The sequence below is a fragment of the Pelodiscus sinensis genome, unplaced genomic scaffold, assembly GCF_049634645.1.
Source record: "Pelodiscus sinensis isolate JC-2024 unplaced genomic scaffold, ASM4963464v1 ctg39, whole genome shotgun sequence".
NCBI classification, from domain to species: domain Eukaryota; kingdom Metazoa; phylum Chordata; order Testudines; family Trionychidae; genus Pelodiscus; species Pelodiscus sinensis.
Genome location: NW_027466048.1, coordinates 285398 through 299682, shown reverse-complemented (window position 1 = coordinate 299682; position 14285 = coordinate 285398). Strand labels below are relative to the sequence as shown.

At 57.9% G+C, this 14285-nt stretch overlaps 1 protein-coding gene and 1 long non-coding RNA gene across 2 annotated transcripts; both read left to right on the top strand.

Moving 5' to 3' along the window:
- The first annotated feature begins 2968 nt into the window (after positions 1 to 2968).
- Positions 2969 to 8411, top strand: LOC142826418 (killer cell lectin-like receptor subfamily B member 1B allele B). Its single transcript, XM_075918670.1, has 5 exons — positions 2969 to 3107; positions 3560 to 3694; positions 4747 to 4901; positions 6823 to 6935; positions 7446 to 8411. Exons 1-5 carry the CDS (start codon positions 2969 to 2971, stop codon positions 7567 to 7569), a joined length of 666 nt encoding a protein of 221 aa, XP_075774785.1. The 3' UTR covers positions 7570 to 8411.
- Positions 8412 to 11911: 3500 nt separating this feature from the next.
- Positions 11912 to 13842, top strand: LOC142826415 (uncharacterized). Its single transcript, XR_012900554.1, has 3 exons — positions 11912 to 12161; positions 12557 to 12658; positions 13583 to 13842. It is a non-coding gene; the product is annotated as an uncharacterized LOC142826415 (long non-coding RNA).
- The last annotated feature ends 443 nt before the right edge of the window (positions 13843 to 14285 follow it).

Sequence of the window (14285 nt, the reverse complement as noted above, 5' to 3'; positions counted from 1 at the left end):
GACTGGTTATAGTAGCTGTAGCGTTACAAACTCGCCTCTGGGGGGTGTTCCAGACTGGTTATAGTAGCTGTAGCGTTACAGACTCACCTCTGGGGGGTGTTCCAGACTGGTTATAGTAGCTGTAGCATTACAGACTTGCCTCTGGGGGGTGTTCCAGACTGGTTATAGTAGCTGTAGCATTACAGACTCGCCTCTGGGGGGTGTTCCAGACTGGTTATAGTAGCTGTAGCATTACAGACTCGCCTCTGGGGGGTGTTCCAGACTGGTTAGAGTAGCTGTAGCATTACAGACTCGCCTCTGGGGGGTGTTCCAGACTGGTTATAGTAGCTGTAGCATTACAAACTCACCTCTGGGGGGTGTTCCAGACTGGTTATAGTAGCTGTAGCATTACAGACTTGCCTCTGGGGGGTGTTCCAGACTGGTTATAGTAGCTGTAGCGTTACAGACTCACCTCTGGGGGGTGTTCCAGACTGGTTATAGTAGCTGTAGCGTTACAGACTCACCTCTGGGGGGTGTTCCAGACTGGTTATAGTAGCTGTAGCGTTACAGACTTGCCTCTGGGGGGTGTTCCAGACTGGTTATAGTAGCTGTAGCGTTACAGACTCGCCTCTGGGGGGTGTTCCAGACTGGTTATAGTAGCTGTAGCGTTACAGACTCGCCTCTGGGGGGTGTTCCAGACTGGTTATAGTAGCTGTAGCGTTACAGACTCGCCTCTGGGGGGTGTTCCAGACTGGTTATAGTAGCTGTAGCGTTACAGACTTGCCTCTGGGGGGTGTTCCAGACTGGTTATAGTAGCTGTAGCGTTACAGACTCACCTCTGGGGGGTGTTCCAGACTGGTTATAGTAGCTGTAGCATTACAGACTCACCTCTGGGGGGTGTTCCAGACTGGTTATAGTAGCTGTAGCGTTACAGACTCGCCTCTGGGGGGTGTTCCAGACTGGTTATAGTAGCTGTAGCGTTACAGACTCACCTCTGGGGGGTGTTCCAGACTGGTTATAGTAGCTGTAGCGTTACAGACTCACCTCTGGGGGGTGTTCCAGACTGGTTATAGTAGCTGTAGCGTTACAGACTCACCTCTGGGGGGTGTTCCAGACTGGTTATAGTAGCTGTAGCGTTACAGACTCACCTCTGTAAGTGGGAGGGGAAGGAGGGCAGGGCGGTGATGTACACGGCCCCACCCCCTGGCTGTGTACGTCACTGGGGTAGGGTGTAAAAAAACCCAGACACCCTTGATCGGGGGCGGGAGGGGGGAGGGACTGGCTGGGAGAGGAGCGGGCTGGCTGGGGGGGAAGCAGATATTGGGGGGAGGGGCAGAGGCAGCAGTAGCTGGCCAGGGGAGAATGGAGCTTGGGTGGCTGGTGGGAAGCAAAGCTGGTGGGGGCTGGGGGGTGGGAGTCAGGGGCAGTGAGGCTGGCCATGGGAAATCAGGAGGAGGAACTGGCTGGTGGGAGAGGGAATTGGTTTGCGGGGAGCCGGACTCACCCAGGCGCATGCAGATCCCAGGGTGCTGTCCGCCACACTCATGCATCCCCTACAGAGACAGAGGAGAGCGGAGAGAGAGTGAGAGGCAGGAGGGGGAGAAGAGAAAGAGAGAGACAGAGAGAGGCAGAAGGCGGAGGAGAGCTGGGGGTGGGGGAGGCAGTAGGATGAGGAGAGAGAGAGAGACAGAGCGAGAGACCGGAGGCTCAGAAGAGAAGACCGACATGAAGGAGAGACCTGAAAATCCCGTCTTATGCCGGGCTAATTGGCTAGTCATATCTATAGTAGCCCCATGTCTGTGACTGTGTAACGCTGAAATGCTGACTGCTGCCTCTGGGTGGCGAGTTGCCTCCCTGGCTGTTCCCCAGGAGTGCTGCATGGGGAGTGCTGCATGGGGAGCGCTGGGCCCAAACAGCCACTTGCACTTATTCCCCCACGGCGGCCCGGCTGAGCAGCACAGAAGTCAGCCAAGCGCCAAGACAGGAGAGGAAGGGGGGAGGTGGCGTACACGGCCAGGGGGCGGGGCCTGGCTGTGTGCATCACTGCCCCGCCCCCCTTCGTGCCCCCCTTCACCTCCTGCCATGGGGCTCAGCTGACTTCTGCACCGCTCAGCCGGGCCGCTGAGGGGGAGCAAGTGGCGCAAGCGACCGTTTGGGCTCCGCACACCCCATGCAGCTCAGGGAGCGCGGTGCCCAAACGGCCGCTTGCGCCACTTGCTCCCGCATGGGGAGTGCGGAGCCCAAACGGCCATTTGGGCTCCATGGTCCCCCACGTGAGAGGGAGGAGAAGAGAAAGACAGAGACAGAGAGAGAGGCAGGAGGCGGAGGAGAGCTGAGAGTGGGAGGAGGCAGCAGGAGGAGAGAGAGAGAGGGATGAAGAGGAGAGACCCGAAAATCCCATCTTATGACACGCTATTGGCTAGTATTGAAATAAGGGTCTGAAGTGTAGAAATGACGCTGCTGTGTAAACATGCCCCTAGTGCAGAGTTTCTCAAACTGTGGGTCCCAACCCCCTCCCCCACTCCGGGGGGCTTGCGAGCAACTTAGAGGGTGGTTTCAGCAACTGAAAGGGGGGTTGAGAGCAACTTACAGGGAGGTCGTAGTATCACAAGTTTGAGAACCCCTGCCCTAGTGGGTTGTTTTAAGCCTATTGAAATAAATGGGAATTGGGCCCTTAGGGCCTAGGTTCCCAAATATATTGCTCTGCCCAGCACCCAAGGGAGTTAGGCACCTGGATACTGTTGAGGAGCTGGGCCGAGGTGCTTTTGAAAACCTCCCTCAGGCATTGCTGCAGTTTTAGGTGCCTAAAATCCTTGAATTATCCCATGATCCTCCCCTGCATCACAGGGAATGTGGGCAAGAGGCAGAGAGGGGAAGTGACAGATGCCAGATAAAGTCCTAAGCAGGCAGGCTGTGCCCCTCACAGGTGGGAGCACTCGAAGGGGAGGGGCACCCATCCCAGCCTGGGAGGAAGTCTGTGAGCAAAGCAATGACTGTAGCAGCAGAGAGACCCAGGCACTCTGACCACCAGCCTGACACCCTCAGGGCTGCAGCCCAGCCCCTCAGCTTCCTGTGCGATCTCACACCCCGCCCATGTCTCCTGGCCTTTCCTCTGAGACCCGACACAGGTGAGGAGAGCTGCACTGTATTGAACCTGCAGCCCCAGAGGGCCAGATCACATGGTCTGTCCCCAGCCTGGGATCCAGACTGGTCCTCCCTCTGTGCCTCAGTTTCTCCAGTGGTACAGTGGTGATAACAGCTCTGTGCTGTGTCTCACCTGGGGTGGGGAGGCTAAATCCGGTCAGACTCTGAGGTGCTCTGACACTGTGGAGGAGAGCGGTGAGTAACTGAGAGAGCTGCAAACACAGGCTGGGTTTGCAGAAAGGCCCAAGGGATTTAGGTATCTCTCAAGCTGATTTTTCAGTCCCAGCCACTTTTTCAGACCCAGTAGCCCAGGGGAGTCAGAAGTGATGAGGCTGAACAGACTTAGTTCTGTCTCCACAGGGCTCTGTCAGTTCTCCTGTCTAACACCCTCCTGTAACACTGACCAGTCACCATTCTCCCCAACGCTGCTTTGCAGTTTCCCACCTGGCGTCAGAGAAGGGACAGACCACGGCAGCCCCTGGGAGTGGGGACCCCAGCACAGCAGCCTGCAGCGCCTGCCTGGAGCGTGTCCGATCCCAGCTGTGCCCCCCGGCCCAGCCCGGCCCAGCAGGTAACCCCAGCTCATGTGTGTCTGAGCCGCCCACCCCCAGGCACTGCCAGAGGGAACCCAGCTGCGGGGCCAGGCCATGGGGCTCCTGCAGGGCAGGGACACGCCGCCCCCTGCTGGCTGCACTGATCTAGTCCCCATCCCCACTCAGAGCCAGGCTGGGAATGTACCTGCCTCAGCAGGGCCTGGCTGTGGGGCAGTGACACCTAGTGTCCGTTTTCTGGTATTACATGGGAAGATTGAAATAGCTGTAATACAAAGTGATCCAGGGTTTTTTCGGTGGGAGGTGGGGTCAAAACTCATTATTAGAGACACTGTCTCATGGTTCCACACACACACACACACACACACACACACACACACACACACACACACACACACACCATTCCCTGGCATCTGGGCCCATGTCCCCCCCATTTCACATCACCCCTTGGTTCCAGCCTTCCCTGCTAGTCTGAGTTTATCCCACAGTTACTCCAAGACCTTCTAGGCCACTCTGGCTGTGAAAAGGGGTCTTAATGTGGGTACTTACCTGGTCCCAGATAGACCAGTCCTGCTGGCGTGGAGCTGCTGGAAGGGTCCCTCGCCAATGTTCCCTCTAATGTTTTCCAGCCGTGTGCAGAATGCCCTGTGCACTGAGGCATGTGTGGATGTGCACCACCAATAGACACCCATGCTGCTGGTCCAGGAGCTCAGATTCCTGCCATGCCCCCAACCCCTGGACAGGGGCTGCTGCTGTCCCAAGAGGAGAGCTGGTTTTTAAACGGGTTCCCCTTGCAGACCTGCTCCCGCCTAGCACCTCTGCTGCTGCCTCTGATACAGAGGCAGCAGGGTGGGTGGTCAAGGGGCTCCTCGGGAGTGGGGCCGGAGCGCACTGGCGGCTGACTATAGAATAATCGAGTAAGGGATACGAATTCATGCAGTTACTCGACTGTTCAGTTAACCACTATGGAACATCTCTAATTCAAACCCATTTATCCCCATCCCTGCCCGTCACAGGAAGGGGGTAGCTGGGAATGAGCCTCAGAGCACTAATGGTGCCCGTGTCTTTGCAGGGGGCGCCGGGTGCAAACTCTGCCCCTTGGACTGGCGGCTGCGCGGGGACAAGTGCTACTGGGTCTCCACAGAAAATAAAACCTGGAACAAGAGCCGCAGCGACTGCGCCGCGAGGGGCTCCCAGCTGCTGGTGATCCGGGACCGGGAGGAGCTGGTAAAGGGGCCGGTAACCCCCTGCTGGGGCTGCCTCTGCCAGGCTGGGCCTGGGTACAGAGCCTGGTCAGACACACTTGAGGACTGGGAGTTTCACAGCTGCCAGCGGTTTGGTTTGGACGTCCCTGTTCCCATTACTGGTTACTAAGGGGGGTCCAAACTCCTGAGGCAGCTTTGACAGGCCCAGCAGAAATCACTAGTCTCAGCGACAGGGTAGGTGACAGAGGCAGCTCTAAGCCATTGTTAGCCTCCCCTGTGTGCGTGTGCTGAACCCCGCTCAGCTGGGAGTGCGAGTGGGGCTCTGTCTAGACTGCAGGCTTCTTTCAGAAGAAACTTTTCCGGAAGAGATCCTCCGGATAACGTCTTCCGAAAGAGAGCGTCTGCACAGCACAGAGAGCTGTGTGGTCAGTGTAAAGATACTGTCCGCACTGAACGGACGCTCTCTCCCGTGTAAGCTGGGATTGCTATGGATGGAGTGGTCACCAGGACACCTGGGCTTCTTCCTCTTTCCTCTTGTGAAAGAACTCCCTCTTCCCCACCACACACGCCTTTATGCAACAGAGCTCTTTCGGAAAAGGGCTTCTTCCTCGTAGAAAGAGGATTTCCAATGTCAGAAAAACCTCTTTGTTTCGATGATTTAAAAAAAAAACACAGCTGCAATGTAGATGTAAATGAAGATTTTTTCAGAAAAATGGCCATTAAAAAAAACACCCTCTGCAGTGTAGACACCCTGAGAGAGACAGAGCCATCCCTTCCAGTGCCTCCCGACCTGCACCTCCCCTCATTTGGGGCAGGGGCTGTGCTCAACAGCTGTGGGGGCCAGAGTGTGGGGGGGGGCAGTCCCAGGGCTGAAGGGGAGGCAGATAGCAGGGGCCCCAGTCTGCTCTGCTCGCCAGGCTCCTAGAAGCATGACTTGGGGAAAGGGCGGAGTCACCCCCTCACACACACACCCCCTGGTCGCTGGTACCAAGAAGCAGTTGGGAACTGGTGGAGCCATGTGGTCTGGGGAGGGGTCGCTTCGCTGCTGGTTACTAAGGGGGCAGGCTTGACTCCTGCTGCTGTTCTGGTGCTACTAAGCCTCCAGGCCATTTCAATTGGGGGAAAGTGGTGGAATGGGGGCAGGAAGGGTGGAGAAATGGGGCCAAGATGCTGGGGAGCTCAGCATCCCCCAGTAACGGCCCTGCTGGGTGCAGCTTGTAAGAGGTCAGCTGGAGCTGGGGCTACCATTTACGTGCCGTGTGGCTGCCTAGAGCACCATGAAATCAGGGGCAATTTGGTGCCACAGGTTTCGTGGTGCCCCACATGGCTGTGTAGCTTGCGTATTGGTAGGGGTGGCCCAGGAGAGAGGGAGGGGGAAGAGAGATGCAGATCAGGGCTACACGTCCTGTAGGCCACATGTGGCCCGCAGCCTGTTTGTTTGTGGCCCGCAGTGTAGTTTGTGTTTACGCAGAGCTCAACGTGTGGCCCACAGGAGGAAGCCAGAACAAAGAAGTAATCGATGTCATGCTGTTCTGCAGCTGCGCATTTTCGGAGTTAAATTCCTGGACTGTCATTGCTCAGTGAAGGTGCTGCCATAGGGGTGGAAATCGGGGAATTGTTGCATTTTGTTCATATCAGCAGAACTGACTTAACTGGGGCCTGCGTGTTGTGTAGTCTTTGTGTTCATGCCTGTCGGTGTGAAAAAAGGGATTTGCATGTCTATGAACCACGCTTAAGTTGTGGCCCTCAGCATGTGCTCGGAGCATCACTGTGGCCCCCAGGGCTTCCAAAGTTGAGTAGCCCTGATGTAGGGGGACGGATGGAGGGAGGGTCTACATGGGGATTGCCAGGCTCACAGCCCCATAATTCTGGTGCTGGACTTGATGACGACTTGGACACGAGAGAACATTCTGGTCACCAGGTGCCTGTCACACTCCCTGCAGGAGGCCCTCCAGGACCTGACGCAAGGCCCCTCTCAGCTCTGGGTGGGACTGTCCCACCCCTCCCCGGAGAAGGCCTGGACCTGGCTGGATGGATCCCGGCTGGATCAGACCCGGTGAGAGATTCCTTGAGTCACTTTCCCTGTGTGGGCAGAAGGGGACAGGGACGGGGAGGGCAGAGGAGGAGCAGGGATGTTCAGGGTGAGGTGACGCTGAGGTTGTCCATTGACAGTCTGTGGAGGGAGCAGAGCAAAGGGGTGAGGCCGGAGCCTTGGGGATCCCCAGAGAGGGGGGCAGGAGAGGGGCAGACATGGACCAGCCAGAGGCAGGAGGGGACCAGGAGGGGCAGCGTCGGCACAGCCCGGCAAGGAGGAGCCGTGGGGCAGGAGAGAGATGGGCAGGGCCTAGCGCAGCAGGGAGGAGGGAGCTGGAGCTGGGCTTGGGCCAGGGAGAGGCCGTTAGAGCCCCTGGGCTGGCCCTGGCAGTGGTGGGGAGGGGCAGCCCCAGGGCAGAGCTGGACGGGAGAACAGGGCAGCTGCGGATCCTGTTAGCACAGGGAAGAGCCGCTGCCGAGTGAGTGTGATGGGCCCACAGGTGCTGACAGGGGCCTTTCCTGTGTGTCGCAGGCTCCCGGTGTCAGGCCCAGCTGAGGGGAACAGCTGTGGGATGATGAAGGGGAATCAGATTCATTCACAAGGCTGCAGCTCTGCACATCAGTGGATTTGCCAGCGAGACGCCGTCCCCCTCTGAGCAGGGTATGAAGGAGACCTCAGAGCACGGCTCCATTATCCCCGTGTCACACCTGGGGAAACCGAGTCACAGACACTCACCTGCCCAAGATCACACCGAGAATTGGTGACAAAATGGAAAATGGAACCCAGGAGTCCTGGCTCCCAGCCCTCCCTCAGTCTGTAGAAGCGAGTCCAAGCTCCGGTTTTGTTGTTCCAACAGGGCTAGGCTGAGGGGTGTCACGCTGTGCTGAGCCTTGGGGACGGTTATCTCTAGTCCTCTCCCCTAGTACTGGGGAGAGAAGAGTCTGCCCCAGATCCCCAGCTCACGTAAATCAGCCCAGATCCAGAGTGTCCCAGCTGGGCATCTGGCCAGTGACTCCAGGGGAGCTTCGGCTCCATTGGCACCAGCTGGGGATCTGGGTTTTCCCCTCTATTTCACCCCTTTTCATTTCCTGGCACCTCTGTCAGGTCCCACTCTCAGCTCTGTTCCCCGGCCCCTCCATTGCTGCCATCAAGCCTGTGACCTGACACCCCTCTGCCCATCCTGCCCTAACCGATCGTTAACTCCTGTCACTAGGCTGCTGGATAGGATGCTAAACACCTGCTGGGTGACTAAGACACTTTCCCTCTCAGTGCCTCAATTTCCCCATCTGTGAAATGGGGATAATCAAACTGACCTGGCTGCAGCATTTCAAGATCTCCTGCAGCAGCCCCTCAGTCAGCAAGAAGCCATGAGGGGCAGGGTGTTTTCACGGGCAGGCCAGCTTTGGGACTCTGCAGTCCAAGGGCCCAGCCCCACCCTTTCAACACACCCAGCTCAGAGCTGGAGGGAACATTTGTAGGTTTAAACTTTGTGAAACTTCAGAGCCAGAAGGAAAAGTAACAACCCAACCTATCCCCCACCCCATTCCAGCAGCCACAGGGTGCATCTACATGGCAGGGTTTTTATGCAAAAACAACACTTACGTCCACACTGCAATTGCGTTCTTGTGACAGGTAGAACAGAGGGTTTTTTCTGACAGTAGTAAACCTCATTCTGGAAGGAAGACGCCTTTTTCAGAAAAAGACGTGTGTGGACAAGGAAGAGGGAGTTTTTTTGAAAGAAGAGGTCTCCAGGAAAAAGCATAGGTGCCCTGGTGGCCTCCCCGTCCACAGTAATCACAATGCGAGAGTGTCCAATCAGTGTGGATGCTCTCTGTTGAAAAATCAGATGGTTGTTTTGATGCACTTTGGCCATGTGGACCCGCTCTTTTGAAGAACACATTTGCGCCGTAGGTCTAAATCAGTGTTTCTGAAACTTTTTAAGACCGAGAAACATCAATCATTTTTTTTTATGAGGAACACCAAGATCTGCAGGAAAATATGCAAATGAGATTGTGGCTCATGCAAATGAGTCCCTTATTAGTATATTTTTTGCAGAGAAATCTCGTAGTGTAGACATGGCCACAGTGTATGTGTCTGGCTTTATAAAGCAGATGCTCACTGCTTCTCTAGTATATTCTCAATTAACACAGTGTGTTGCCTTCTCCCCTGAAAAAGATCCCGTGTGCTTCTTATAAGCATAACTAGCTTCATCCGCTGACACCCCTGCTCCCTCTGTGCTGTTGGTTTGTATTGTGGGAACAGGTCAATCCCACTTCTCTAGCCACGTGTTTCTGCACCTTTCGTTCTTTGCTAGACGCCCCTCAGATCCCTTGGTAGCTACCTCGTCCCTAAGCTGGGCAGCCTGATGCTCTTAGTTGCTCCTCCTATGGACCCATTGCCTGGGCTTTGTCATCCCTCTCAGTGCCTCAATTTCCCCATCTGTGAAATGGGGATAATCAAACTGACTTATAATAAAGGTCCCTGGCTCTGAATGTTTTCCTGTTCCTCCAGGGACCTTTATTATAAGTCACCAGCCTCTAGATGCTGAAGAACCCATGCTCAGAGGGACACTAATATGGTACTTCCTGATCGAGGGGTACATGTCCAGCCCTGGATTGGGATTCAACAGACCTGGGTCTACCACTTTCCAGTGGGGTGACTTTGGGCAAGACACTGTCCCTTTCTGTGACTCAGTTTCCCCATCTGCCGAATGGGGATAATGAACCTTCTTTCCTTTGGAAAGTAGGTTGAGCACTGCAGATGAGACAAGCTAGAGGCGCTTTGCCAATATATCAACTGTCGTTAATGTGGGGGAAGGAAAAAACTACCAGGGAGTCGGTCCCACCCGTGTGAAAGAGTTTCTAGCAGGAGCTGATTCCAGCTCAGGACCAACATTAAAGTCTAGGAAGAGAAGGGTCCTTTATAGTGTCCATGCTAGTGCTTACACCAGTCCTGTTAACAATTCCCCCCTCCCCCAGTTACAGTGGCCTAATGTCTGAGGTGCTGAGGGAGGGGCAACCTTTACTGACCCACAAATGGGCTTGTCTGGCCTTACACTCTGCTAAGGACCGACAAGCTGGGTGGGGCCGAGGGAGCAGCCCCTGGGGCATTAGTGGCCAGCCCGCTCGGCCCCAGACCCAGCTGCCATTCAGTGGGGCTCCAGGGGAACCCCTCAAACACCCAGAGGGGCCGGCCAGGGCCAGGTCATCAGCCTTGCAGGGGAGGGGGAGGTGGAGCAAAGGCCTGTGGCAGGACCTCAGCCTATCGGGGACAGGGATGACCTCACAGAGAGACTCTGACAACAGCCACTCAGGACAGAGGCGCAAGGCCGGGGCAAGCTCAGAGATTCCCGCGGTTTGGCAGCAGCGCGGCCCCTTCCCAGGGTCTCTGCGGGGGCCAGATGGAGAATTGGGACCGAGGGGCGGGGGCAAGAGGAGCCTCATCGGCGTTTTCTACTTCCCTGCGGCCGGCAGTGCCGGACCCGGAGAGACAGTGGGAGCCTCAGAGAGGTTTGGAGCCTGCTCAGTTTGGTTCCCCTTTGCCCCCTCCCCTCCCTCTGTCTCGCCTTCTTCGGGCTTTTTCCCCCTTTCCCTGCCCCACCAAGCACGGTGGGTGGGTGTTGGGGCGGTCGGAGGCCTCACTCAGAGCTGAGCTGGCAGAGCGCTGGGAGCCAGAGGTGACCTGGCCCGTCCTTTTGAACATCTGTTGAGCCCTCTCCCCTCCCCCTGCTGCCTCGGAGCTCCAAGTCTTGCTGCGGATTGGTCGAGTGGGTGGTTACTGACAGGGGAGACTCGCGGCCTTTTGTTCTCTTTAAAACTGTTCTCAGTGAGTCGTTATTAATAGTTCCCAGCCATGCTGGAAGGGCCTAACACGTGGGGCTCTGCAGGGGTCTGTTCTGGGATGGCTCTCTTCAATCTCCATCAGTGATTTAGATATTGGCATGGAGAGGGCGCTTATTAAGTTTGCAGATGATACGAAGCTGGGAGGGGTGGCAAGTGCTTTGGAGGAAGGGTCAGAATTCAAAGTGATCTGGACAAACTGGAAAAATGGTCTGAGGTAAATAGGATGAAGCTTAATAAAGACAAATGCAAAGTGCTCCACTTCGGAAGGGACAATCCACGTCACACACACAGAACGGGAAGTGACTCTCTAGGAAGGAGTCCTGCAGAAAGGGATCTAGGGCTCAGAGTGGGCCACAAGCTAAATAGGAGTCAAAAGTGTGACACTTGCAAAAAAAAGCAACCGTGATTCTGGGAGGCACTAACAGGAGTGTGGTGAGCAAGACAGGAGAAGTCAGAATTCCGCTCTGCTCTGCGCGGATTAGGCCTCACTTGGAGTCGTGTCTCCAGTTCTGGGCACCATGTTTCAGGAATGAATTGGAGAAATTGGGGAAGGCCTGGAGAAGAGCAACAAAAATGTGGAACAGTTTAGAAAACATGAGAGTGAAAGAACTGGGCTTGTTTAGTCTGGAAAGGAGAAGACTGAGAGGGGACATGAGAGCGGTTTTCACGTACCCAAAAGGGTGTCCCAAGGAGGAGGGAGACAAACTGTTCCCCTTGGCCTCTGAGGACAGGACAAGGAGCAATGGGCTGAAACTGCAGCAAGGGAGGTTTAGGTTGGACATTTGGAAAATGTTTCTGCCTGTTGGGAAAACTTCCTGTCAGTGTTGTGAAACACTGGAACAAATTGCCCTTGCAGGCTGTGGAATCTCCATCACTGGGGATATTTCAGAGCAGGTTGCACAGACACCTGTCAGGGATGATCTAGACGGAGCTGGGTCCTGCCGTGAGGGCAGGGAACTGGACTTGATGGCTTCTCAATGTCCCTTCCCATTCTACTGTTCTGTGATTCCCAGACCAGACGGATCAGTCCCAGACCAGCAGGGCTTGCGGGGGAGGTGTGTGTGTGTCGGCAGGAGGTGGTGATCAAGCTGTTTCTCTCCCTACCTATCTCTGGGCAGTTCCCGAGTCTCTCTAAGGGGCAGGGCTGCTCACACACTTGCTGGCGGTGCCCATGAGCAGTGGTTGGGCTGTGGCTGGTTGTACAGCTCTGGGCTCTGATTGTCCAAGTGTCCCAAGGTGCTGGCTGGGGGCAGGACACCAGCCGTGTGGGGGGAGGGGAGGTTTCCCAGCGGTGACCCCGTCTCCTCTTCCTTTGCAGGCTCCGCACGGCGGGGTCTGGCCTCGGGCCGGCCCTGCGGGGGGACCTGCGGGCAGAGCCCCACACGGACGCTCAGACAGCGGGGAGGTGAGCATGGGCGAGCAGGGGGAGGCTGTTTTCCTTTAGCACTGGGGGTGGGGGGCGGGGAAGGGGAGACTGGGGACCCTTGGGCAGGGCTGTGTTGGGCCCTTCCCCCTCCAGGGTCAGGGCTGGGAGTGGAAGTTGATCTCAGGGCCTGGCTGGTTCTGGGAACAAGAACCTCAGATCCCATCCCCTCCCCCTCACAACTCCCCCCTCCCCCACTATGGGATCCATCCACATTGCCCTAGCCTGGAGAGACAAGGCCCTTCCCAAGAGCCAGGCCCATGGATCCGACTCGCTCCCCTGAGCACCAGGGCCCAGCCCCGGGGATGGGGATGGGGGCTCGTTGGCACAGCCTGGGCTCGGGTCTATTGACCTGCCCCCCCCCCCTCTCCCCCCAGTGTGTCAGCTCCTGCATCGCGCCCAGAGTGTCCCAAGGGAGCCAAGGCCCCAGGGAGCAGCAGAGCCCGGTTGTAATTGCCCCCCCGCACCCGGCATGGGAGGTGAGTGACCTCTGAGCCTCTCTGGCCCGGGGGTGAGCAGGCGGCTCCCACAGGCCGCAGGGCGGCAGCGGCAGGGCTGTGGGCTGGGAGTGACCCCTGGGGAGGACAGAGTCAGAGCCGGGCCTGAGCCAGACTTGGGTCCAGCTCATCTTCTCCTGGCTCAGGGGAGACCCGGGGACGATAAGGACCCATGATCCGGCCTGGGCTCCAGCCAGGTTCCTTTCTGGCCATGGGCCCCTCCTTGTCCCCTGGTAGGGTTACCAGATGGGTTTGAAAAACCTCCCAGACACACGTGATCTCAGAACGGGAAGGGGGGACCGGCTGGGAGGGGAGTGAGGCTGGGATGGGGCTGGGGGAATGGAGCTGGCGCGGGGAGATCGGGGGCGGGGAAGACCAGCCAGCGGGAAGCAGGGCTGGCTGGGAGGAGGTCGGGAGGAGCAGGGCTGATGGGGGGAGGGGGAGAACTGGGAGCGGGGAGGGGAGGAAGGGACCAGCCAGCAGGGGCCTAGCCGGGATGGAGTTGGGGGGAGCGGGTCTAGCAAAGGGAGGAGCGGCCAGTGGGGAGGGGGCTGGCCTGGGCGCACACAGATCCCAGGGCGCTGCCTGTCCCACACACAGTCCCGGCGAAAGAAGAGCGAGTCCGGCCCCAGGATTCCCTCTCTCCCCGGACCCCCCCCCCCCCCCCCCCGCAGTGTAGCTACGTGCTGCCTGGCTGGTACTGCCCAGTCCAAACCCTGCAAAACCAGCTGGGGGTGCAAGTCCCCATGGAGGGCCCTGCCCACCGCCCTTCGCCCCAGGAGCTGGGGGGCCCATTAGCTCCTCTCCCCAGTGGCTCCAGCAGGGGGACGTGGGGAGGGGGGCTCCTGACCCAGGGGGGTTGGGAGCAGGACACTGATGGGCCCCGTCTCCTCCCTTCCATCCCAGCTCAGCACAGCCCCCCTTAGGGAGCTCGGGGCCCAGCTGGGACGGTCCCTCGGGGGCCCAGCCGAGGACACCGGCCGGCCGGCCAGGGAGGGGGCTGACCCCTCTGCCCACTGCTGCTGCGCCAGAGGTGAGGGACCCCGCTGGGCAATGGGCCGCTAGAGCAGACACCGGCAGATGCCAGGCCGGGGGCCCTGTGGAAATGACCCGCCCAGGCTCCCACCTGCAATGGGAGTAGGGTTACCAGGTGAGTAAAAAAAATATTGGACACACTTGATCTCAGATGAGGGTGGGGGGACGGGACAGGAGGGAGGCAGGGCTGGCCGGGGGAGGGAGGGGGGTTGGGGCGGCCAGTGGGAAGCAGACCTGACGGGGGGGAGAGGGGAACAGGTGAGGGACAGCGGGACTGGACGGGGGCCCAGCCGGAAAACCAGAAAGTCCCGACATTGCTCATGCCCGGTGAGTTCTGACTGTTCTCACTGGGCAGAGGGCACAAAAACTGGACTGTCTGGTCGAACACCGGACACCTGGGACCCTGAATGGGAGCCCTGGGGCAGCTGGATGCTGTGGGGGAACAGCTGGCATGGGGGGGAGGCGGTAGCAGCTCCTGCAGTGATAGGCCAGACCCTGGGGGCCCTAGAGAGGCGCCGCCCAGGGCCAAGCCCCCACTGCCCCCTGGGTCCCGGGCCCCGCATATGACAGGCCC